This window comes from Panthera uncia, assembly GCF_023721935.1.
Source record: "Panthera uncia isolate 11264 chromosome B3 unlocalized genomic scaffold, Puncia_PCG_1.0 HiC_scaffold_1, whole genome shotgun sequence".
Lineage (NCBI taxonomy): Eukaryota > Metazoa > Chordata > Mammalia > Carnivora > Felidae > Panthera > Panthera uncia.
The window spans coordinates 4,369,307-4,393,436 of record NW_026057582.1 but is presented as its reverse complement, the minus strand read 5'-3'; the positions used below and the strand labels follow the sequence as shown (position 1 = coordinate 4,393,436).

General features: G+C 65.6%; 1 protein-coding gene across 9 annotated transcripts in view; it reads right to left on the bottom strand.

Annotated features, from left to right (window-relative positions):
- Positions 1 to 296: 296 nt before the first annotated feature.
- The window catches only part of BEGAIN (brain enriched guanylate kinase associated), a 30,168-nt gene continuing 6,334 nt past the window's right edge, over positions 297 to 24,130 (bottom strand). For 2 of the 9 annotated variants that reach the window (XM_049612147.1, XM_049612145.1), the window contains 6 exons: positions 11,522 to 11,611; positions 7,352 to 7,513; positions 6,422 to 6,488; positions 5,143 to 5,250; positions 3,093 to 3,176; positions 297 to 2,044 (listed from right to left, as the gene is read on the bottom strand). In XM_049612147.1, coding sequence (XP_049468104.1) covers positions 695 to 2,044; positions 3,093 to 3,176; positions 5,143 to 5,250; positions 6,422 to 6,488; positions 7,352 to 7,513; positions 11,522 to 11,611 — 1,861 coding nt within the window. In that variant the 3' untranslated portion in view covers positions 297 to 694. Of the gene's footprint in view, positions 2,045 to 3,092; positions 3,177 to 5,142; positions 5,251 to 6,421; positions 6,884 to 7,351; positions 7,514 to 11,521; positions 11,612 to 24,130 lie in introns of all 9 variants that reach the window. The other 7 variants (XM_049612148.1, XM_049612149.1, XM_049612150.1 and 4 more) reach the window with 6 other exon arrangements.

Sequence of the window (24,130 nt, the reverse complement as noted above, 5' to 3'; positions counted from 1 at the left end):
ACAGGGCATGCATCGCAGACAACGGGAGAGCAAGCCACAGAAACTGGGAGTCCGAGGGCCTCATTACGTCTGAGGTAGAGCGAGGTGGTGCCGGGGAGCGGGACGCTGGGGGACGAGCACCGGCCCCACTCGGGACTATGGACCACAGGAGAGCTGGGGCGGTGTGTCGGTCACACGGCGAAAACAGTTTAGAAACATTTCACATCCCCCCCCCACCCGGTCCACCTCCCCTCTTCGCGGACAGAGCTACGGGCTCCCCTGTCACTGGCTCGCTGGGGTGTCTCCACAGGACACCGTCCTTCCCCTCCCAGGGGCAGGCCCCGCTGTCCTCCCCCGAAAAATAAAGGAGCTTTGTGTTGAAAACGCCAAGGCTGCCGTCCAGGGAGCTGGAGGCCAAGTGCGTTAAGAAAGACCCTTTTTCTCTATAAAAATAGTTTCACTTTATAAAAGGGGGGGATGCTCATCTCAGGTGGGGAAGGATGTTGGTGTGTGAAAAACGTTCCACCGTGGTGGGGCTGGGGTGGACAGGATGGTGGGGGAGGGGTCCTCCACTCAGGCTCAACTGGGTCGGGTGGAAGAGAGGGTCCCGGTTGGCAGGGGCTGGGGAGGACGGGTGTCTAGGGGGGAGGCGAGCTGTGCCCTCGGGGCCCGGGGACGGGCGGGGGCCCCCTGGCCGCGGCCTGCAGGCAGGCGCTCAGTTGAGCAAGGTTCCGTAGAGCTGGGCTTTCGTGAGGCTGTCCTTGCGGCTGAGCCCCGAGCCACCAGTCCGCGGGAAGGCCGGCTGGGGGCTGAGGCGGGCGGCGGGGTGCATCTCCGGGGAGGCCTCCATGGAGCTGGGCTCCAAGGAGTCCCTGGAACTGTGGGGGCTGTGCTCGGGCTCGGGACTGCCGCCCGCCCCGCACAGCTGCACCCCGAGCCTCTCCGCATCCCCCTGGCTGGGCGCATAGCCGGGCAGCGGGTCGGCCGCGCGGCCCGGGCTCAGGCTCAGGTCGCCGCCGGCCCGGAGGAAGCGGGGCTCTGCCAGGTGGCCCTGGGAGAGGTCGTCACCCTCCGAGAAGCTGTCGGCCTTGTAGGTGGCATAGAGGGGGCTGGCGCGGCCCTCGGCCTTCTTGCCCGGGCTGCCCCCACTGCCGTAGTAGCGTTCAGAGAAGCTGCAGGGCGAGGCGCGGCCGGCGGCGGTGGCCGGGTAGGAGTAGGCACCGATGTCCTCCACGCTCAGGGGCCGCCACTGGCCCCGCGTGTCCTCCCCGGGGAGCCGGGCCGTCCCCGGCTTGGCCCGCAGGCTCCACAGGTTTGGGGGCATCAGGGCCTGCTGGGGGCCCGGGGAGGCCGGGAAGCGGAAGGACTCGGCGGGGTATGGCGACATGGTCCGCGCAAACCCCGGGGCCACCTCGGCCTCCAGTGGCGCTGCCACGCTGGCCGTGGCCTTGGCGAAGCGCGGGCTGCCCTCGTAGGCGGCGGCCGGCGGCTTGCGGTCGAAGAGCTCGTCGCGGCTGTTCAGGTAGATGGCCTGCTGCGAGGCGGTGAGCGTGCTGGCCTGGGCGTGCTCCTTCTCCTCCGACGTGGCGCTGAAGCTGGAGTAGGAGCTGGACGTGGGCAGCGAGCCCGCGTAGCCCGGGAAGGCCTCGTGCCGGAAGCTCGCGGGGAAGGCGGCCGCCTCGGCCTCCTCCTCCTCCTCGGCCGCGCTGTCGGTGGAGTTCTGGGCCCGCAGGAAGCCCACGTCGGTCACGGGCGCGTCCACGCTGGGCCGCCGGGTGCGCCGCCGCTCCTCGGGGCAGTAGAGGGCCGTGTCGCTGCAGTAGATGTCCCCCTTGTAGGGGGGCCGCGGGCCCGGCTTCTCCCCGCCATCCCGGAAGGCCAGGTCACGGGCCGAGGCGTCAGACAGGCGGGAGGACAGGCTGGCGGGGTCGGGCTTCTCCAGCACCTTGGCGATGACGCAGGTGGGGACGCTGTCGGCGTAGGCGGGGTGGCAGAGTGGGGAGGGCAGGCCGCAGCCGTGCTTCTCCAGGTGCAGGCTCACACGTTCCTGGAAGTCGGAGGGCAGCTGGAACGGGTCGGGGGGGAGGAGGGGAGGGCGGGGATGGGGGGGGGTGGGCAGTCAGCCCGGCACCTACAGCCGTGACCCTGAGCCACAGGCGCGCAGACCAAGAGGGACCCGCCCAGGGCCTCTCAAATCGCCCCGGCTAGAGCCAGGGCCCAGGACTCTGCATTTCACAAGCTCCTGAGCTTCGCCCAAGGAGCACCCCCCTCCACTTGCCCAGGCCACACGAACTGGGCTCCAGCGTGCCTGGAGGGCGGACCCGGTGTCTGATGCGGGCCCTTCTCGGGGCTACAGCCCCCCTCATCTCCTTCCACTGAAGGGCTGGCTCTCCCAGCCCCAAGGTCTGTCGGGGGCACCCCTGCCAGGTCATGAGGCCTCTGCCAGACTCAGAAACAGATGCAACACAGATTGAGGGCCAGGGCCAGGTGCCCAGCGGTTTCTGCACGAGCACCTGGTGCCGTGTAGGGACGTCCTGCTACTATTTGATCTATTTTGTGAGTGTCTTAGGCATGGCCCAGGCCCAGGGAGGAGGGGACACGGACCGAGGCCTGGGTGAGGGCAGCGTGTGGAGGTGGGGGCGGCCTGGCAGGGGTGAGGGGCCACAGGCCAACTTGGCTTGGGGCATCAGGGAGCCCTGTGGCCTCGGCTGAGTCACTGCACCGTGAAGCCAGCTTTCTCGCTTCTGCAAGTGGGCACTGGAATTGTGCCCAAACCGAACCACGGGGTTTCTGCGAGGCTCACACAGGGCCCCTCTGCCCCCATCAACGCTCAGCGGACAGGGGTCTTGGAGCAGGGACAATGAGCAGCCCCGAGGAAAGCAACGGGAACGGGCAGGCTGTCCCGACTGGGGACGGGCGGGCAGCCCGCCCTTCCTCCGGATTCAGAAAGGCCAGGATACCTGCAGGGGTGAGGAGGGACGGGGGAGCTCAGGCTCACCCGGCGCCTGCCCTCATCAAGGGCGAGAAGTGGCCTTGGGGTGGGACCTGTAGGAAAGGAGCCCGAAGCAGTCCTGGGGGCGGGGGTGGCCTAGCTGGGGTGGGGCTCACGTTACCTCGGACACCTTATGGACCCTGCCGTACGTCTGGCTGCACTGCAGCAGCTGGGCCGCTAGATTGCAGTCCTTCCTATAGAGCTCCTACAAGACAAGAGAAGGCGTTCGGTGCAGGTTCGCCCCTTGCCGAGCTCCCTGCCGCCCGGCGCCCAGCGGCCAACACGGAGACCAGGTTGGGTGGGGGGGGCCGGCTGGGCAGCCGTCAGGACGGGAACCCTCTCTGGGACTCACGCCCTCGCCTGCAGAATGGGGGCCTCGGTTCTGACCTGGAGCTGCCGCTGCCCCGGATGGGAGCCTCCCACAAGGGGTGGGGGGGGGCAGTGGTGGAGGAAGGGCCTCCGTTGGCCCCTGAGCTCTCAGGGGGGCTCCCCGTTCCCCCACCGCGTGGAGAGTGCCAGCGTGGAATGATAAGGAATGTGCCTGCGGCCCCTGGCTCCCCATGTGTCAGACTTGCTCTACGCCCCACCCACCCCCATCCGTAAAGTGTGGCCTGCTTCCAGGGGTGGCTGCAGGGCCAGGCGAGGGTCAGGGCATGCTGGGGCAGAGGGCCTGTGCGACCCAGGGTCTGGGCAGGGACCGGCTCAGCCTCCTGAGCTGAAAACAGATGCAAACAGTAGGACTCGAGGGGATTTGGTTTCATCTTTGGTAAATCTCTGTTGCATGTGCCTGTGGTTGGGTCTCTCGCTGCCGCCCCCACCCGGGGACCCTCCGCAGGGAGGGCTCCGACAGTGAGGCGTCTGGGGTCCACCAACGGGCCCTCAGATCCGCCAGCTCCCACAGTCTCCGCTCAGCCGGGACCAGGTGCCCTGCCGCTCAGACAAGCCGCCCAACCCCCACCCCGTTCCTGGAGGGTCCCCCGCCTCCACCATCTGTGCCGAGGCTTGCGTCCCCAACTTGGCCCGCAAAGTGGAGAGGACCTGGGTCCCCAGACTCCTCAACGTCTCCTTGAGGGGCACAGTTGGCTGAGAGCTGAGGTCCCTGGCCTCAGAGGGCTGTGAGCGCAGCCCGGCCGGCCAGATCTGCCTCCGCATCACTGTGCTGGGCCGCTGGGCCTCCACTCTCCTCATCTGCCTGCACTCCTGGGCGATCTCACCCCACCTGTGGCTTTGAACCGCAGGCATATGCTGATCTCTGCCCTAAACTCCAGACCCCGCCATCTGGCTGCCTCTCGGGCAGGCCCTTCAGCCGTCCAAGGCCTCCTCCATCCCCTGCTCAAGAACCTTCAGTGGCTCCCTACTTCATTCAGAATAAAACCCAGACTCCTAGTGGAGCCTACACACTGTGGCCTCCTGTTCACTTTCTGACCTCGGACCCTGGGCCCCTCCCTGTGTCCGGGGGGCCCCGTCTACTGTTCCTGCGGGCCCACCTCTGCCACTCTGGTTCTTCCTGCCAGGTGCCCGTGGCCCGCTCTCTGGCCTTTTTCAGGTGTTGACATAGCAGCCCCTTCCAGAAGCACCCTGGCTCCCTAGCACTGTCACCTACGTGACTTTTCTCTGCGGCATTTAGCACTTTTACCAACCGCATGGTTTGCGTATCCGTCTTATTTACTGCCTTCCCCACTCAGGGGTAAACTCCATGCGGGCAGGGAGTTTTTTTGGCCCGTGTCATTCACACCATATTCTCGGAGCCTAGGAGGGCCTGGCAAGAAGCAGACACTCATCAGTGAATGTGTGGTCAGCTGTCAGGCGTCCCTGGAGCATGGCTGGGCCCATCCCATGGGGCCCGCGAAATCAGGGCGGCCACATGGCTCTGATGCCCACTGGGGCCGGCCGGGGCGGGAGTCCTAAGTGAGCATGCCCCAAACTTGGGGTCAGGCAGCGCCGCCTCGAATGGGATACTATGGCCCAGGGGTCGCTACCACAAGCCCTGTTTCCTTCCCGCGGAGGAGGGTCTTCCCGGATACCCTCCAGGCAGTGGATGTCTGGCGAGGCTGCCCGTCCTTCCCCCGCTGCCCAGGCACTCCTTCCACCGCCCCTGTGCCAGCCCCTCAAGCCTGGAGGCCACAGCACCGGGGCCTGGGCCCCCAGAGTCACAGTGGCCCGACACTCACATTGTCCTCCGACAGCTTGTCGATGGTCACCTTGGCCTCCAGCAGGTGGCTGTTGAGGGCAACAATCTCGTGGCTCAGCGCTCGCTTCTCTTCCTCATAGTGCTGGCCCTGGGGCGAGCGGAGGGTGGGGAAGGAGCCGGTCGGTGGCCAGCCAAGGCCTGAGCCTCAAGCCCCTAGACCTCTCGGGTGCCCTCTTGCAGTAGATAAAGATGAGGTGTTTGCAAGGCCAAGGAAGGTGGGGGTAAGAACACAGAGCAGCAGGTTCAAATCCACCTGCGCTGCATCACCGACAAGCCAGACGGCCCCGGGCAAGTCACTGCCTCCCTGGGTCTCTTGCTCATCCTGCCAAGGGGACAGCAACGCCCTGCTTCCCAGGAGCCCGTGGGGAGGATGGCTTGCGCTCTGCACAGAGCCTGGCCCCCGTCCCTGCCCTCCCCTCCTCGAACCCGTCCAGTTTCAGCCTCCAAGTGAGGCTCAGAAGGGCAAGGCCCTTGTCCAGGGCCCCAAGGAGAGCTGGCCCAGCCTCCAGGTCTGCCCGTCTCCACTCTGCCAGCAGTCTACGACGGGCAGGTGCTCAACACCCATTTGTGACTTTCAGAAAGAAAACAAGCTCGTGACCAGACTAGAAAGAGAGGAAGCTCCTATCTGAGGGAGGGGAGATGCCAGAACCGGGCTGGCCCCTCCCTGACGCCGGCCCCCCCAGACCCGGAGGCCTCCACCACTGTCCCAGCTCCTAACGGATCTCGACAGCCAGATCAACATACAGAAGCTGCAGCACTTCGGGGGGCTGCCTGCGGTGGCTGTGAGTGTTTCCAGGAGGGTCTCTGCCCGTGCTGGGGCCGGGCACTGTCTCATTTATTCCTCACAGGAAGACGGGGCGTCCCCATGAGGGTACAGTCGGGCCCCAACATCCTTCTGCTCCCCCAGGTCTGGGCCTCCGGGCTGACCCTTAAAGCAGGGTCAACATCCACGGCGCACGTCCTCCGTCCCACAGCCCTACTCCACATGTCCGGGTCGGGTACTTGCAATGTGCCGTGAAGGCTCAGGGGGCAGCTGGGAACCCCGTGACTTGCTAGTCCTGAGAGCCCCCCCCCCCCCCCCCGTCCACCCCCATTCACTGCAGAGAGGGGCGCGACCGACCCAGCCCCCGCGGTGGGGAGGGGCAGGCCAGGAAACCAGGCCTGTGACCCAGCTCCCGCACACGCAAGGGCACGGGCAGCTAGGCCGATGGGCACACCACCAGGGCTCCGGGATGGGAGTGCGGGGGTGGCGGCCTCACCATGCGGTACAGCTTGTCCTCTAGCTCCTGGTTGATCCGCTGCAGCGCCATGTAATTGCTCTGAATCCTGGAACAGGAGACAGTGGGGTCACCGCGGTGCCAGGCCTGACTCTCCCGTGACCCCCTTACAGCCACACAGCCTGCTGAGCAGGGCCGGGCTGGACGCGGGCCCCCGGAGCCCACCCACTGGTCCCACCCTGGGCTACTCGCTCCTCTCCACGCAGCAAAAGGCATCTGATTAGAGCTAGCTTGTAGAGGCCTTTCCTGGGCCAGGGTCAAGGACCCCCTGCAGATGAGAAGGGAAGGCCTGTACTCACAAGTGACTTTGTCCGGTCCTTGCTCGGAGCCAGTACTCACATTTAAACACGATTCTTGCAAGCCTGGCTAAGGGATTTACATTCAACAGCAGGTTAGCAGGGAAGAGGCTGACGGCTGGCCACTCCATGGGCCCTAGACGGAGCGCTAGAGACACACGGTGGCTAAAACACGGCTCCCCCTGGAGGACGGGGAGGGCAGAAGCCGCTGCTGGGTGGGAATCAAGGGCTCTGTGTGTTCCCTACTGCCACTCAACGCAACGGTCCCTAAACACCGGTTCACCTCCTTTTCCTGTCAGAGACCCAGGGGATGGTGGCCAGGGCCCCGGTGGGCCAGGAGGGGTCTGGAGATGGCTGCGTGTGCCATGCTGCTGCCCCACCGAGAATACATGAGAAGGGATGAACAGAGGATGAAGGGGCGCCTGGGAAGGGCCTGTCCTGGCAGTAGCCAGACCCAGGGTCACGTCCTGCCTGACTCGGCTGCGCTGGGCACGAAGCGGGACTGAGCCTCGGCCTCCACATCTGCGAACGGGGTCGACAGCTCAGGAGGGGGCGGGGCTCCTCTGGCGGCGGATCCCGGGGCCCCGCCCCGCGCGCCCGGCCCCGCCCCCCGTACCTGCGCAGCTTCTCCGTGACCTTCTCGAGCTCCTCCTGCGCGCGCCGCAGCTCGATCTCCAGGTAGTGGCGCGTGGAGTCGAACTCGGTCTCGAGCTTCTCGAGCTTGTGCGTGGTGTAGGACAGCCGCTTGCGCAGCTCGCCCTTCTGCTCCTGCAGCGCGCTGCAACGACACGCGGCGGCGGGCCGGGCCGCGGCGCTGAGCGCGGGAAACGGAGCCCGAGCGGGCCAGCCGCGGCGCCGTGGGGGCGCACCGTGCGCGCCCGGCCGCTTAACACACGCGAGTGCGCGCGCACGCGCGCGCGCGCACGCCTCGGCCCCTTCCCCGGGCGGCAGGCGGCCCCTCGGGGGCCAGAGACGCGGTCTGGCCCTCGGCCGCAAGTAAGTAAATCCCTGGCGCGGTCACCCTGGAGGAGGGACGCAGGCCCCCGAACCTGGAGAGTGTTTGGGGCGGCTAAAGGACCCTGGTTTGAGGAGCGCTCATCGGGCCCCCGAGGCTCTCTGACTCCGAGCCGACCCCTGGACGGCACAGCTTGCAAGGTCCCCCCCCCACACACACCCCCCTTCTGCGCCTCCACGGCGCCGGGTGGGGAAGCTCTGAGGTCCCGCGGCGGAAGTGCCACCCCGTAGACCGGGCCTCCCTACCCCAAATTGGCTGTGTGACCTCTGGGCCTGGGAGAGGATGGGGCCGTGAGCCCCGTGCCCAGGCAGCCTCCGTCACAGTGGCCAGCTAGCTGCGCACGGCGGCGGACAGTCTGCAAAGCCCTGGCCTGCCCCAAGTCCCCCTTCCTCCGGGAAGCCTCCCAGAGCCTCGGCCCCAGCTCTTGAGGCTCTGTTTTCTCCACAGACTTCGTGGGCTCCCCCAGGACGCCAGGACGCTGAGCCCCCAGCCCCAGGAAACGGAGACGCGGGAGGATCGCCCGCGGACCGTACGCCGTCCACTCTACAGTTGGGCAAAAGGCAGGAGGGGGAAGTCTGGGGCGTGGCCGTGAGCTCCACGGGGGCAGGGGCCACACCCTCCTGTGGGCAGCCTCCCAGCTCCAGAGCCGGTAGGTACTCCTGAACACGCGCCGACCTGGTGCACGCTTCCCTTTACAGGCTGGGCACACGGATGCGGGCAGCTGGGGAAGAGGCCTCAGCGTTAATAGTGGGGCCAAGAGGGCTGCTTTCCTGCAGGCAAAGGGGCTGAGGGGGGCGGGGTGCGTTCTGCTGGGAGTTCCCCACCGGCCGAGCTGCGACTCCAGCGCTGTTCGGTGCTCTGGGCATGCGCTTTCCCCTGTCACCCCCTTGGACTTCAGTGACAAGGAAGCCCGGGGCGGTGCAGCCCGTAGAGGGGCAGGCCCGCCTGGCATCATGGCATGGGCGGGGGTCTGCGGGCACACAGACTTGCTGCTGGTCCCCGCCCCCCAGGCTGCCCGCTATCCTTCCGTTCAGGCCTCAGCTGCCCCCTGGAAAGAGGGGACTGCCCCCATCTTAAATTCTGCCCAGAGAGGTGCCCAGGTCTGAGGCGGGTGCCGAGCGGGCCCACGGTTTGCCCGGGAAGAGCAGTGCCCGCTCCAGACCGCTGCGCAGGCCTGGGAGGGAGTCCCCAGACGTCACCCTGGAAACCTGGACTGTGCCCGGGCTTGGGAACTCTGACCCTGCCCGGATGTGCGGTGGAACCTCGGGCAAGAGCCTGTGTTCTCCCGACCTCTGAGACCCACATCGGAGTGAGGGGAACTGGGGGCAGGCAGGAGGCTTCCTCCTTCAGCCTCGGGGCCCCGTGTACGAAGCCATTCATGTTACCACGGGCGCACGCCCAGCAAATCTTGATGAAACGTTCTTGGATCCCTGCCCAGGTCGAATTCTTTAAATAAATAAAAATAAAGAGTTGCCTGTGTGTTGAGAACCTCAGTGGAGGGTGGGGCAGGCCCTCACAGGGGTCAATCTCTAGGGAGGCTGCAGACGGTCAGTCAAGGAGAGAGCCCTGAGGCACAGTGCCCACGGCTGCCCACACAAGTCTAGCCACCTCCTCCAGGCAGCACGCCTGCCTGCACCACCCCGAGCACCCTGCAGCTACAGATCCCAGATTGTCTTCAACCCCTGCCCCAGCCTTTCTCCCCAGTGGGGTGGCGGGCTCTCTGGGGACTCTCCCATGTCATCCGGGTCCCCTGCAGGCACAGTGTCCCGGGAGGGGGTGGGGCAGTAGCCCCTGAAATCCGCTGTCCTGCCGATCTGCCCACAGCCCTCTGTCACAGGGTACAGGTGGGGTCTGCACCCTCGGGAAGAGGTGGGAGCATCGCCATCCACTCTTGTGTCCACCTCAGTGGCCACCCGTCCCCGCCACCCAGAGCCAGTGACCTTCCCTCCCTCGCCGTGGCCACCCACCTGCCGCCACAGCACGAACCCTGCCGTCACGCAGATCGCCCACTCCTGATGTGACCCAGCCACACGTGCACCCCTACCAGACCCTCTTTCCTTCCCCCTCTGGCCCCGCCCCGCCCTGCTCCTGGCCCCTCGCAGCGGTGAGTAGGACAAATGTCTCCACCCCGCAGAGCCTACGGTCTGGAGGGAGGCACACGGTGAACACGGAACAGGTTCCTCGACGAGGCGAGCGCATGACAGGGCTGTGACGTGGGTCCCCGCCCAAGGCCTCCCCCTCACGAGACAAGCCCTTCACCGAGCTGGCCTGCTCGAGCCTCGCCTCCCCCTCGGCCTTCCGGACATGCCGGGGCGGCTCTGCCCACTGACCCTCACCCGTCCCTGAGCCCTACCCTGGCCAAGCCCGGGTCCCCCAGCGCCCCGGCCCCTGGCTCCCGCCCCTCCTTGCCCCCGGACACACCTCTGACCCCGAAGTCACAGCAGACGCCCAGACCCGCCACCGGAGCCACCACGCCTCCCCCCGTCTCTGCCACTCTGGCTCTGTTGAGTCTGCAGACAACTTGGCTTTGCCCGGGCTGACGGTCAGGGCCCTGGTCGGCACCCTCCCTGCACCTCTCAGGCTCAATTTCCTCCCTGCCAGGCCACACGGGGGGCTCCCCCGCCCCCCGCATCCAGCCGTCCACTGGCCTCTCTGCCCCGTGGCCCACCTCACGCACAGTGCGTTCAATGCCGACCCTCCCTGCCCTCCGTGTTCCCCACCCCCAAGAAGGGCATAGCCACCCTCAGTCCCCAGTCAGACTCCGAGAAGCCACAGTGACCCCTCCTTGCCCCTTGCCCCTCACAGCTGGTCACCGAGTCCCGGTGATCAGCTACTCAGAAGCTTTGGACATGTCCCCTCCTCAGCCTGGTCCAGAAAGGTGCCGGGCCGGGCGTCCCGGGTCTGTGGCCACCTGGGTGGTACCACTGCCTTCCCCTCCCGGGACACTGACCCGAGCCCTGCCTGCCCTCCGCCTCGGTCTCCGTGGCTGTAAAACAGGGATATGTGCACCCACCCAGGGGGCGCTCAGGCTGTCTCCGTGGTCCGTGCGCTACCCCGGGTCATCAGATGCCAGAGGCGAGTACCATGTGGGTGCACGGCTTCCAGGCTACTGGGAATCTGGGGGGTCGCTCGGGGCCCCGGGGTTCAGTAGCCCCTGCTTCCCCCTGAGCACGAAGCTGGCTTAGGGGGCCCTGGCATCTGGAAGCAGCCGTAGCAGGTGCACGGGGAGGGTGTGGAAGTCCTTTGTGATCAGACCAGCCAGTGCCATGCCCCCCGGGGAAGGACCACCCCTCCCAGGTTGGGAGCTCAGGAAACCCTACTCAGACTGGAGCCTGGCGAGGCCCCCTCGCTTTGACCTGCAAGTTGGTGAATTAAATCAGGACGTGGGGGTGTGGGTGGCTGAGTGGGGGGTTCCTGCTTCCTCCTGGCCCACGGGAAGCCCCTGGGAGTGCTTTCTGGCCTCTCAGGGAGGAATGACGGGGGCGCTCGGGGCAGGCCTCCTCCGCGGCGCAGTCCCGGCCTGCCTTCCACCAGGAGCCCTCCTGGACCCTCGGGGGAGACTTGAGCCCAAGGACAGAGCCCTTGGCTGGGGCAGGGGGTGTGGGATGGGGGGCGTCGAGGGCCTCGCCCCTGAGGTGGGTGGCACGGGATGGTGTGGTGAGGATGTGCGCGTTTCCCTTCTGTCTCGGGCGGGTGGACGCAGACACGGGAGGGACGTCTGGGGACAGACGCGGAGACACCAAGGAACCGGGGAGACAACAGGTATGTTACCTGTCCCAGAGCGAGGGCGAGGACCTGGCCAGTCGGCCCTGCAGGATGCGGGGCTGCCCGAGGCACGAGGGCACCCAGGGGCTGCGCAGCCTGTAGGCGAAGAGGACAGAGCCGCTCAGCGCGGGGGCAGGGGCCACGCCAGGCCCACCGTGGGCACAGACACAGAGAGATGTGGAGCCCGCCCCCGCCCACACCGGACAGGAACGCTCCTTATTAGCAGCAAGGTGTCAGGGCAGGGGTGCGGGAACCAGCGTGGGGGCGGCCAGCCCGCGTAACTGCCGGCCCCTGGGCTGCCTGAGCTCGGCGGTGGCACTGTGTGCCACCAGTGGCAGGGTCCCCGTCTGCAAGCCTGCCTCAAGGTCTCAGCTTCAGAGGAGAGTCGTGGGGGGGGCAGGGGCCCTACCGCTCTGGGCTCCCATCTGGCAGGACCCACTGGTTGGAGACCCTAGGAGGCAAGGACAGGGGAGGGACAGTGTGATGCCCGTCGCTGCTGGGACACTGCGATGGGCTCATGTGTGGACAGGGGAGGCGCATCTCAGAGGCTGAGGGACCCGGCAGAAGTTAGAGGGGTCGAGGGCAGGGCCCACCTCACCCTCCCCGGGACCCCTTGTCACCCCACTCTGCCCGTGGCCTGTCTGGATCTGGCAGTGGGGGGACTGGCGGGGAACAGAATCCGCTGGGTGGGTGTGAGAGGGGGGGACCCAGGTCTGCCTGGCCCTGCTGGGGTAGCACCCGGCTGGGGGCCACTGGAGAGTCATCAGAGCCCCTGCCAAGGCTGCTTGGGAGCCTCCCCCCAGTGCAGTCTCTCCAGGGACGCCCTGGTGGCCTTGCGGGCCCCAGAGCCAAAGTGGACATCTGATCATAGGAAGCAGCCCCAGAAATCAGGCTCCAAAAAAATGCTTAGAGACACGGGGGTTAAGAGAATGCGCGGTATAATCCCATTTAAAAATATCTGTATACCGATATCCACAGAAAGCAAGGTAGGGAAAGACATGTTAATGGTGTTACAGGTGGGTGGTGGGATTCTGGGTAATTTGAAAATTTTCTTCTATATTTTCCCAGATTTGTCACCTTTCCTATGGTGAGGATGAAAAAACAGAAAAGAATTTACTAAGGATAAAATTTTGCAAACCGCCCCCCCCCCCAAAAAAAAAAAAAAGGTTTTAAGCGCTGACTTGATGGGCTGAGGTGGACACGTGGGGGGAAGCTCGCGGCCCTGGGCTGTGCTCTGTGCACCGGTCACCGCTTCTGTGAGTCCCCGTTTCCTCATCTGTAAGATGGGCTGCCCTTGGCCCCTTCTCCTGAGCTGCGGAGGAGGGGCGGCGGGCAGGGCACTGGCTTGATCTCTGGGTGGACGGGACCCTGAAATTCCAGCCCCAGCCTCTGTCCTTCGCCAATGACCCCCATGCTGCTGAGTGAGCAGAGCAGAGCAGGACGGGCCAGCGCCCCGGGGAGCATCCAGAAACCTCCGGTCTGCCCTGGGTGCCTCTACCGAGCCCAGCAAATCCTGGGGGAGTCCCTCTCCCAGCCCTTGGCCAGCCCTCGCTCCAAAGGGCCCCTCCACAGGGGGGGCTTCTGGCAGGTGAGTTTTCGGAAGAGTCGAGGGAGGCTGGAGCCTGGGGGAAACTGAGGCCCAGAGAGGAGGGGGCATGGCTGTGACCTGACCCAGACTCTGCCTCCGGTCGCGCACAAGGGCATTTCTTGCTGACAGCCCACTCTTGTTCTGACACAAACTCTCATTCACAGCCTGTGGCCGGGGAGCGCCCCCATCCCAGAGTTGGGAAAATGGGAGTCCAGAGAGGCTAAGCAAGTCTCCCAAGACGGCACAGCCAGTCTGGGCCGTGGGTGAGATAAACAGCCCCCGCTGGCCTCTCCTGGGGCCGCCACCCCTCCTGGGCACCCGTGCGAAAGAACAGCAGTGGGGAGCGGGGCGCCGGGCCTGCGGCAGGATGGCCGTCCCTGCCCACGGGCCTGCCAAGGAGAGACGGCAGAAGAGGCCATTAGCTGTCTCCCACTCGGCTCTCCTGGCCGGCCGCCGGCTGTCAGCAGGGCCAGTGACTGCCCCCGGCGGGAGCCCGCACGGCAGAGCCTCGGCCCCAGGGATGACCAGACACGGTGTCACCCCTAGCTGGGCACACGAGGCCACCTTCCCAGCCTTGCTGGCAGAAGGGCCTGGTGACCGCCGGGCCGACAGACAGAGAGTTGGCCCCGGCTGCTGGAGCCGACCTGCCTTGCCGATCCTGGGCTCCCCTCGGGGCTGCGGGTGTCCTCACGTGGGGAACAGCTGCCCCTGCCCCTGCGTGTCTCTCAAGACGAGATGGGCCTGGGGGGCAACCTGGACCCTGGGCGGGGGCAGCTGGGAGGGGCAGGACGTTAGCGATGGCTGCCTGCTCTCCCAGGGAGCGGCTGGCTCGGGGAGCTGGTGGCGAAGGGTGGCCGGGCCAGCTTTGCGGGGCCGTGGGCACTTCTCCCGCCTCGTCTCAGTCTGGGAGGGACGCCGCCATCACCCCCACCGTACAGGTGCGGATGGCTGCGGGCACCCGTGTCTGCCTCTGACCTGGTCCAGGGTGGAGGGAGGGGGAGGAAGGGGGCCAGGGCCGTGCCTGGCCACACCTGAGCCCCGCACACCAGGCCCTTCCTCCTCTCCATTCCTGTCTGATTCCCCCAGATGTGGCCACCCTCACACCTACAGTCCCGGCAGCTGTCCCCGGGAACGTCCTTGCTTCCCTTCCCTGAGTCCCCAGATCCCCTTCATTTTCTTGTGGGGCTCTGTTCAAATGCCGCCTCTGCTGGGAAGCCTTTCTTGGTTTCTTCTCCATGAAGCTTCCCTCTTTTTCCTCGCCCGTCCCCGTCAGGCTCAGATTGTCCCTCCTCTATCACTCAGGGCCGCCTGGGGCCCCGGCGCGGGCTCTTTGCCCTCTCTGTTCCCCTTGATGTCTATGGCACCGTGGGCCGCGCTGGGCATGGGGGGAGGGGCACGAGAGCTCCGGGAGCCCTGGGGTGCCAGAGAAAACCCTTCCCTGCTCCACGGCGCTGACAAGGTTATGCGGTCAGGTGCGCCTTGGTGGGCCGGTGACACCCGTCCCTGGTGGGCCGAGGCGTATGGTGGGGAGGTGGGGCCGGGCGGGAGGTTGATGGAGGATGCGCCTCGGCTGCGTGAGTCACCGCCTTGCCAGCTCCCGGATGCCATGAGCCTTTGGGTCCCCGTGTCCCCGCGGCACGCCCTCCCCCCCCACCAGGACAGCCTGTCTTCTGGGCTCGGAGAGCTCAGGCCCCACCCAGCAGTCACGCTCCAGCAGCACCAAGCAGTTCACATGCTGTAGGCAGCTTCTCATCTTGGTGACTTTGTCCCCGTGTCCCCTCTGCCAGGATCGCGCTACTCCCTCCCGCTCTGCTTTAACTCCTCCATACCCGGGGCCTGGTGGCGGGGACCCCGACACCCCGGCCGCCCCAGCTGGCCCCGGGGCAGGGATCGGTCGTGGCCAAGCGCCCGTCTCGGGCGTCACAAGGGCTGAGTCGGCTTCCTGCGTGTCACCAAGCGGTGGTGCCTGGGGCTCCCGCTCCGCCCGTGCCCCCTGCGTTCCCACCTCCCCCCAGCAGCCAGATGGCTCATCAGGAGACCCGGCTACACCACGTGCCGCCTCTGGTCAAACTCCCCCACGATCGTGCGCCCCAAGTCCCGGCCCCGCGCCCCCGGAGTCACCACTGCCCGGCCCCTGGCTCACCTTGGCCAAGCGTCGGCCTAAGCCCTCCCTGCCTGCCTCGGGGCCTTGGTCCTTGCTGGTCCCTCGGCCAGAGACATTCTCTCCCAGCTCTTTCCAGGCCCACCCCTCCTCTGCCTCAGGCCCCTGCGCCCCGGGACAGCCTGCCCTCCCCGCTCTGCCTGGTTCCCAAGGGGGCAGCGACCTGGGTACCTGCCTGCTATTCTGCGGGACTAGCCTCCCTTGCTCGCCCTTTCCCAGAGAGGCCTCCTGTCGGCTCCTTGGGATCCCCGTGTGAAACTCGGGACTCGCCCCGCATGGACTCCGGGGCGGCTCCTTGGGACCCGCGGGATGTGGGTGTCCCACGTGGACACCGGGGTGAGTCCCCGAAGGAGGCTTTGTGCACGCGCCTTCCACGGGAGAAGCCAGAGATGATGCCTACGGGACCCCGTGTCCCCTCTCCCACCTCAGAGACCCTCATGTGCCCCAGCCTGTGCCGTGTTCAGAGGCCACCACTTTTCTGCCTGTCACAGAAGAGCCCTTCCTCTGTTCCTCTTGACCTCGATGGTCGCCTTGCCAATTCCACCCTCCCCGTCCTAGGGGGAGCCCACCCTGGCCGGATCAGCCAGCACCCCCAGAGCCTCCTGGGGGCCCGCCCTGCCCCAGGTGCACGCATCTAGTCCCAGGCCACCCCACAGACTGTAAGGGAGGTGCGCACTATGCCCATTTTACAGACGGGGAAACTGAGATTCATGAAAATCAAGGCACGGGGTACCTCTGAGGTCACACAGCCCTGCTGGGGTTCAATGCCAGGTCAACTGTTCTTTCCCCAATGTTGAGATGACAGATTTTAATGCAAACTGCAGAACTTTCTATTTTGCATCGAACCACCTCTGCTACAGTGTGGTCACGACTGGGCGCAGCCGTCCCCCCATCAGGGCCCGTGAGGGCCGACCGTGGCCGGCCTGAGGAGGCAGGAGTTGGAGGCCAAGAGGCGAGACGACCTGAGCGGGGCCAAGGGAGGTGGGTGGGCCTGGAGCCCCGTGGGGTGGGGCCATCTAGCTTCCTCTGGGGTCCTTGAGTCTCTCCCGGGAGGAAAAGAGCTCAGGCACTGGCCGGGACTGCTCTGTGACTCTGTGACCGCCCAGCAGGGCCCTCAGCCGACCCCTGCAGCAAGGACACCAGCAGCACCACGTGCATGGAGATGGGGACCTTAGGCCAGGCTGTCACCACGGCCACCAAGCTGTTGTGCAAAAGTCCCGGGGAAGGTCATATGCGCAGGCGCGTGTGTGTGCCGATGCGTATGTTCTGGGGGAGGGGACTGTCACAGCACCGAGCTGGGGGCCCCCGGCCAGGAGGGGTCACCGGCTCAAGCCGGGAGGCGTACAGACTCCTGGAACTCAACACCTGCCGGGTCCTACCCTCTGTTGGCGGCCCCTTGACAGAGGTCGTCTAGTGGAACCAGCCATCCTCCCTGCTTCCCCGTGGGCCCTGGTGACATGGCTGTTCCAATGCCCTCTCCTGCCCGGAGTCGGAGACACGGCAGGAACGCTTTGGCCCTCCTCACCTCATCAGGTGGCCGCAGCCCTGCTCCCGCCTCCCGCTCTCTCTGCCAAGGCAGAGCCACGTGCCGGGAGCTAGCAGTGAGGCCTGGTGAACCCACACGGCTGGGCAGACCCAGGTGTGCCCAGGGCTGGGGCACGGCGGGTGACCCGGGCGAGTGCACGGAGCAGCTTCAGGGTCACCCCTGAGCCTTTGCGTACGCTGCCCTTCCTGCCTAGCACATCCCCTCCCTGCTGTTTGGTTCAGTCTATTCACCTCCTCCAGGAAGGCCTCTTGGACACCGCGTCAGAAGCCCTCTTCGCTATCCTGCTCTCAGCCTCACGGGGCAGGGGGTGCTGTGGGGGTCCAGGGGCTGTGTCTGCCCCTCCTCCTCAGGGTCCCCGAGCTGGTGCAGGGCAGGTGCAACGCAAGGCCTGACGGCCACGTGCTGGGGGTGCCCGTGTCTTGGGACAGAGCCCTTTCTGGAAAGGCCCACTGGGAGAAAGCCTGAGGCCTCTGGCCCCCAAAGAGGAACAGAGATAAACAGCAGGGCTCTGGGAGCCTGCGTAGGGCTGGCTGGCAGTCCTCAGCAATCCCTCAGTCCCCACTCTGTGCACATCATGGCCACTGCCGTCCACACTGGTCCTCGTCAGACCTGGGTTGTAAACAAAGCACCTGGCCCGGAGTGGGCACCTGATCGGAAGTGTCACACGGTAGGCCAAACCCAGGCCTCCCGATGCCCAGTGTGGGGCTCCGTCGGCCCCTTCCAGCCACGGGGGCCTATGGGGAGGCAGTGGACAGAGGGTCTGTGGGCCTCGGGAGGCGAGGCTAGCTGGGACAGGGGACTGTCGGCGGCGGGGAACCAACCCTAGCTGTGACAATGGTGGGGGGTGGGGTGACACTGTGGGAGGCCTGAGCTCCAGGCGCAGGGAGGGAGGCCCCGGCCCAGCTCCCACACCCACCGGGACACCCCACTTGCCGACGCGCAGCTCACCACCGGGACGCCCCCCTCTCCACCCACTCCCCGCTTCCCGCAGCCCCTCGCCCACTTCGTCCCCGTGCGCCACCCTCCACGTCCCCTCCCCGTCTCTCCCTTCCCCGTAAGAGCGCGAGGGCCAAACCCCAACCGGGTCGGGGCCCCCTCCCCCACGGACAGCAGGAAATCACACAGCTGGGTGACCAGCCTCGCTCTCTGATCGCTCCACAGAATGACCCGGGTCTCGTCACGGTCCCTGTTCGCCCCCTTCCCCACCCACCTGGGACAAGGCTTCACCCCCCTCCTCTCTGCTCAACCGCCCCGCACCTCCCTGCCCCCGGCCCCACTCGCAGCCGACGCCCTGCTTCCTTCTCCGCGGAGGAAACAGAGCCGCCCCAAGGGGACTTCCCCAGATGTCACTACCAGGCGTGCCCACCTACCAGCATCTGCCCGGACACCCGGCGCTGCCCGCCTGTTACTCCAGACACCCCCCCCGCCAGGCAGCCCTCCGCCCACTCCAGGCGTGGCTCCCGAGCAGCCACCTTCCCCCTCTCTTGCAGATCGCTCTCTCCGGCGCACCCGAGAGTTACGTTTCCCACGCTGAGAATGACCCTCTCTTGACCCTCCAGGTACCTCCCCCTCCTCTGCTCCCCGGGGATGCTGTCTGTCCTCACTCGCCACCTGCCAGGACCAACACCCACCTGGCTCCTGCCTGTCCCTTCGCAGTCCTCACGTGGCCTGAGCGCCGGGCAGCCGGAGGCCTGGCGGACCCCTCTGCCTCCCGCGAGTGCCTCTGTCTCAAAGGTCCGGAGGTGACAACAGCCGGGTGGGGGTCGGGGGGGAAGGTACATTCTGGAGGTGAGCTGGCCGAAGCCCAAGCCCGGGGGGCAAGGACAGACTAGGTGGTGGCCGGGGACAAGCAGGCAGAAGGCCCACTGCCCTACCTGCAGGCCAAGTGTCCGGTCCCTTCCCTCAGGGCACAGGAGCCCCGGAGGCACTTCAGAGCAGGACGGCTTGGGCCTGGGGATGTCCCTCCGGCGGGTGAGCCAGCAAGGGGAGCCCTGAGGAGGCTGTCCCAGGAGGGGTGGGTCTAGAAGGCTCTAGAAGCCTTCTGGGTCTTTCCTAACACCCAGCTGGGCACCGTTGGTCGTCCACTCTTCTGTCGGTCTCCCCGTCTAGACTGGGAGACCTGGAAGACGGGGCCACTCACGCCTTGGCCCTGGACCCCTCCCCTGCCCCAAGGCCACACCCACCCTCCACCTGGAGTCAGTGTTCAGGGGACTTCCTAGAGAGACGGGTGGACCGAATGACCATGGGGTTGGCCCCAGAGCCGATGAAGGGCTCCCAAATTAACCTCCTGGCACCCGGCGTCCCGCCCCGGGGCCCAGGTGAGAAGGCGCCGCCCCTCAGCACTTCGATGACCAGGTTCGTGGCCGCCCCCCAAGGAACCCACCCGGCTGCGCTGATTTGACCGCCCCACCGGCTGGGTCGCCGCAGCAGACACAGGGACATAGTGATCGGATCGCCAGGAGGGCCTGTTTTCTGGGCCTCAAGAAGGCAATCAGGGCTGCAGGAAGCTTCTCGGTGGCCCAGATCGGGGGTTGTGGGCGGCCGGCCTTAGCCCTGCACCCCCTCCCCGCCCCCCTAACTCTGCCAGGCCACCCCGCCCCACTCTCACCTCCCCACCTGCCCCCGCGCCTCCCCACACCCACATGAGACGGTGCCACGGGCCAAACCCAGTCTGGAAGCGAAGGACTGGGGCCAGGACGGGGCACTTCAGCCACCGGGCCAGGAGGAGGCCACCTTTCTGGGCTGCAGTCTCCCCATCTGGAATCAAAACCCAAAGGGGCACTGTGACCGCGGTGACCTCCTCCTAGAAACTTCTCCCTGAAATCCAGCTACCTCCCCTGCTCTACTCGGCCGGGTCCTCTTCTCCACAGTGGGAATAATGTCACCGGTTTGAAGGCTGGTGAAACAGGACAGCTGAGACCGCCTAAGAGATGGGCAGGCAGTTAACAGCCAGACCGTTAACCGTGTGCCGAGATCCAGGGTAACAATCTCAGCCTCAAAACAACCTTCTAATGTAGGTGCTATTCTCATTGTGCCCACTTTACAGATGCACACACTGAGGACCGGAGAGGTTCAGAAACCTGTCTAAGGCCACACAGCCAGTAAGTGAAAGAGCTGGGATTCAAGCCCAGGTGAGTCTACCTTCTTAATCATACTTCATCAGGGAGGCCTTCCAGAGGAGCAGGGACTCAGATGTGCTGTGAGGACAGGAGACTTAGGGCAGAAGAAGAGAGAATAGTCTGCGTGGAGGGTCTCTTTGTAGCACCCTGAATCCCAAAGGGAGAAAGCAAAGCAAGGCAGTCATTCACATCATAGTAAGAATCAGCCCATAAGTCTTCCTCCACTAGGGTCAGGTTTAGAAGTACGGCAGAGAGCCTTGGAGGACCCCACGTAGGGAGGGACTAGGCCTGCTGGGTGGGGTGGAGGAGACAAGAGGTGGACGGTAGGGGTTCTGGAGGGAAGGGACAAGAAAACCCAACAGTAATCCCGGAGGCCTTGAGTCTGTTCCAGCAGGTGGCCCGTCTCTGGGAAACCTCTTCAAGAGCTGGCAGGCTCCAGACCACAATGCCAGTCACCCTTCCAACCCCCAGTAGCACCCACCGCATGCCCACCCTGCCCAGAGAACGGCGACGCCCCCCAGGACGCACCCAAAGCAGGACAGCCCCAAAGCGCAGGGGCGCCCCAGGCCCACGGGTGACGGCAGCCTGTGCGTCCCCGAACCTGCTCTTCCCCCCGCGGCTGGCCCCGTCTCCGGTGACAGCAGCTGCAACCTTTGCTCGGGCCCAGCAGGCGGGAGTTGTCCTGGATGCCCCCCTTCCCTCACACCCCTCCTCCGACCCATCGGGAGACCCCGTCCGCTCTCCTCCCGAATACACCAGAATCCTCTGCCCGCCTCCGCGGCCCCTGCCCCCTCCCGGCCGCCATCACAACTCTCCCGGTCCCCGCCCTGCCCCCGGCCTGGCGTCCCAGCCCTGCCGCTCGCTCCACACTAAACCCGACCACACCGTGGCTCCGCTAGCAAGCCCTCCGCGGCCCCCACGCACCCCGAGTCCCCGTCTGTCCCCCTCGCCTCCCCAGCCTCCTCGTCACCGTGCTCGGCCACTCTGGCCGCGGGTCAGCTCCCCCCTCGGCAACTTCCCACCTTCTCTCCCTCTGCCCGGAGCTCTTTCTCCCAAACGGGCAATGTGGTGGCCCTTCACCCACGCAGGCCTTCACCCCGGTGTCCCCTTCCCGGAAGCCCTTCCCAGGCCGTGCTGCCACCTCCCCCCCCCCCCCAGCACACTCACTGCCCTTCTGTCCCTGGGGGGTGGGGGTTTGGACCCCATAGCACTGGTCACTGTGAGGTTTATTTTGACAAGCTTTCTGTCTCCCCTAACGAGAGGAGTTTTTTCGGTCACTGCTGTATCCCCAGTGCCTACAACAGCCTCCAGCAAACAGTGGGTGCTCAATAAATAGTTGTCAAGCGTGCGATCGATGGGCAAGTGAGATCAACGGTGACAACCTACAGGGCCAAGGCAGTGGGGCCTCCCAGGTGAGAGAAAGGGTCCCTGAGGGGGACGTGGAGGGAGACAGGACAGACCACCACCAAGTGACCAGCAGGGGGGGCGCCCAGCGGTGCCCAGCTGTGCCAAGGGGGCCCGGGTGCCACACAGGAGTTTGGGTCTTCTGGGGGGGTGCCGGTGGGAGCCTGGAGCTGTCGGCGGTGCGTCCACAGCTCTGGGCTTCAAGAAGGGTGCTGGTGTGGCCCAGAGGAGGGGGCACCGGAAGGGAGGTAGGAAGCCTGCTTGTCTGAGCGGACACGTGTGGCGGGGGCACAGAGGGGGGGCTGCACCGTTTGGTCCAAACCAGACGGGACTCCTCCCACCGGGCCCTGTCTGGATGCTGGGGGAGGCTGTGGTCTTCCCGGCCCCAGAGACCCAGACAAGTCCCTTTCTGCCTCTGGCCTGCGTTTCCCCAGAGCCCTCCAGCTCTGTGGTCCCTCACGGCTGGGAGGGAGGGCGGGAGGCCGAACATACCAGGAAGGTCAGAGCTCAGCCCCCGCGTGAGGAAGGTGCCCCACCTTCGCGCCTGCCTCCACGAGCCACTCTCACACCTGCCCCCAGGCTTTTGCCCATGCTGGTCCCCCGGCCAGGAGCCCCGTCTGTCCGCACCCGCTCATTTCAGTCGAGTGGCTTCCTCTCTGAGCAAGGCCCCCCCGCCAGCCCCGCCGACCATCTCCTCCATCAGAGGCTCTCACGGCCTGGGTGGCGCGGCCGGTGAAATATCCGACCCTTGATCTCGGCTCAGGTCCCCATCTCATGGTTCGTGAGTTCGAGCCCTGCATCAGGCTCCGTGCTGATAGCGTGGAGCCTGCTTGGGATTCTGTCTCTCCCTCTCTCCGGCCCTCCCCAGCCTGTGCGCTCTCTCTCAAAATAAATAAATAAACTTTAAAATAAATTTTAAAAATTTTAAAAATTCAACAACAACAACAACAACAACAACACTACTCCCTGGGGCGCCTGGGTGGCTCAGTCGGTTGGGCGGCTGACTTCGGCTCAGGTCACGATCTCCCGGCTCGTGGGTTCGAGCCCCACGTCGGGCTCTGTGCTGACAGCTCGGAGCCTGGAGCCTGCTTCGGGTTCTGTGTCTCCCTCTCTCTCTGCCCCTCCCCCTGCTCATGTTCTGTCTCTCTCTGTCTCTCAAAAAAAAAAAAAAAAATTAAAAACACTACTCCCTGAGGGCTGGGCACAAGTGCTCCCCAGTGCTCTTCATGGGGTGCCAAGGGGAGTGGCCCCCTTCTAGGGCACCGTGAGTGGCGAATGGCTGGCTGCCCCACTCCTCCCTGCTCGCCACAGCACAGTCTCATTCAAAAGCATTTATTGAGCACCTACTACATGTCACCCCTAAGCCCTGGGGGTCAGCAGTGGACTGCCATTCTGGGCAGGGGGTGGGGGGCGGACAGATCATAAACAAGATAAAGAAATAAAGCAAAGTGCTAGTCAGGGGGTGGGCAGGGTGGCAGGGAACATCAAAGCAGAGAAGGGGCAGGGTGGGGGGTTAAAATTATACATGGAATGAGTGGTCAGGAAAGCCGTCCCCGCCCCCACCACAGTGACTTTTGAAAAAGATGTGAAAGAAGGGGAGGCAGGAGTCTGTGGCTATCTGGGGAAGGACGTTCCAGGTAGACAGGAACGGCCTGTGCAAAGGCCCCGGGGCAGGAGCCTGTCTGATGTGTTTGAGGAACAACAAGGAGGCCAGGTAGCTGCAAGGGAAACCAGCGAGGGGAGAGTCATGGGAGAGGAGGTCAGTGTGGTTTGATGTTCGGACACGACCTGATGTCTGACTCTATCTCCAGGATGTCAGGCTGGTGTTTCCCCAGAGTATCCCCAGCGTGGAGCACCCTGTCTGGCACGGGCAGAACCACAACGAGTACAAGTCACACGAGGGGATCAGTGAGTGTAGGCCTACACACGGGGGTGTCCCTGTGCAAAAAGCTGTAACCAAAACGTAACGCCAACAGAATTAAAAGCAGGAACTCCCGTTCATCGGAGGCCCCTTTTACCCGGCGGGAAGCGAGCGGCCGCAGGGAAGTGATCTGCACACGCGTGATCCGCAAGGGCCGGCTGGACACCCAGAAACCCCGTAAGACACTCTGATGGGAAGACACGCGCACAACTTGCGGAAGAGGGAACCCCAGCGAGCAGCGATCCGGGGAGGTGTGATCGGCGCCACCCCAAGAAACCGTGCCCCCCCACCTGACGACGCCAAGCGCCAAGACGCCGTGGAGACGCAGGGCCTCCCGCGTAGGGCAGGCAGTGACCAGAGAGCGCCGCGCACCGTGTGGCCTTGACTCCTCCCCGACCACGTGCGCGCGCCCTGTGTCTCCGGCGGTTCGGCTCCGGGGCGTGCCCCCCCCCCCCCCCCCCCCCCCCCGCACACGCGGTCCCCAGCACACCTGGACCGGACTGTCCGCAGCAGCTCACGCCACAGTGCTCTCGGCCAATGAACAGACCGCAGCGGCTTCACGCACAAATGCCGCGACCCGAGACAGCCAGCCGCGGCCAGCCCCCCGCAAACGCGACGTCGGGGCGAAACGAGGCCAGCCTGCAAGGCACAGGCTGAAAGCCTCCATGTGCGTGAGGGTCTCCACCCGGCAGAACAAAACGATGTCAGTCGGGGATGCTCTTAGGTGGCCAAATCACGAAGGAAACAAAGAGCCGCTTATCACAAAAGCCAGGGGCCTGGGGACGTCGGGGGAAGGCGGGGGGGGGGGGGGGGGCCCGGAGGGGGGGGGGGGGGGTTGGGGCGCCCCTGGAGGGCTGGCAGCCTTCCTGTTCTTGA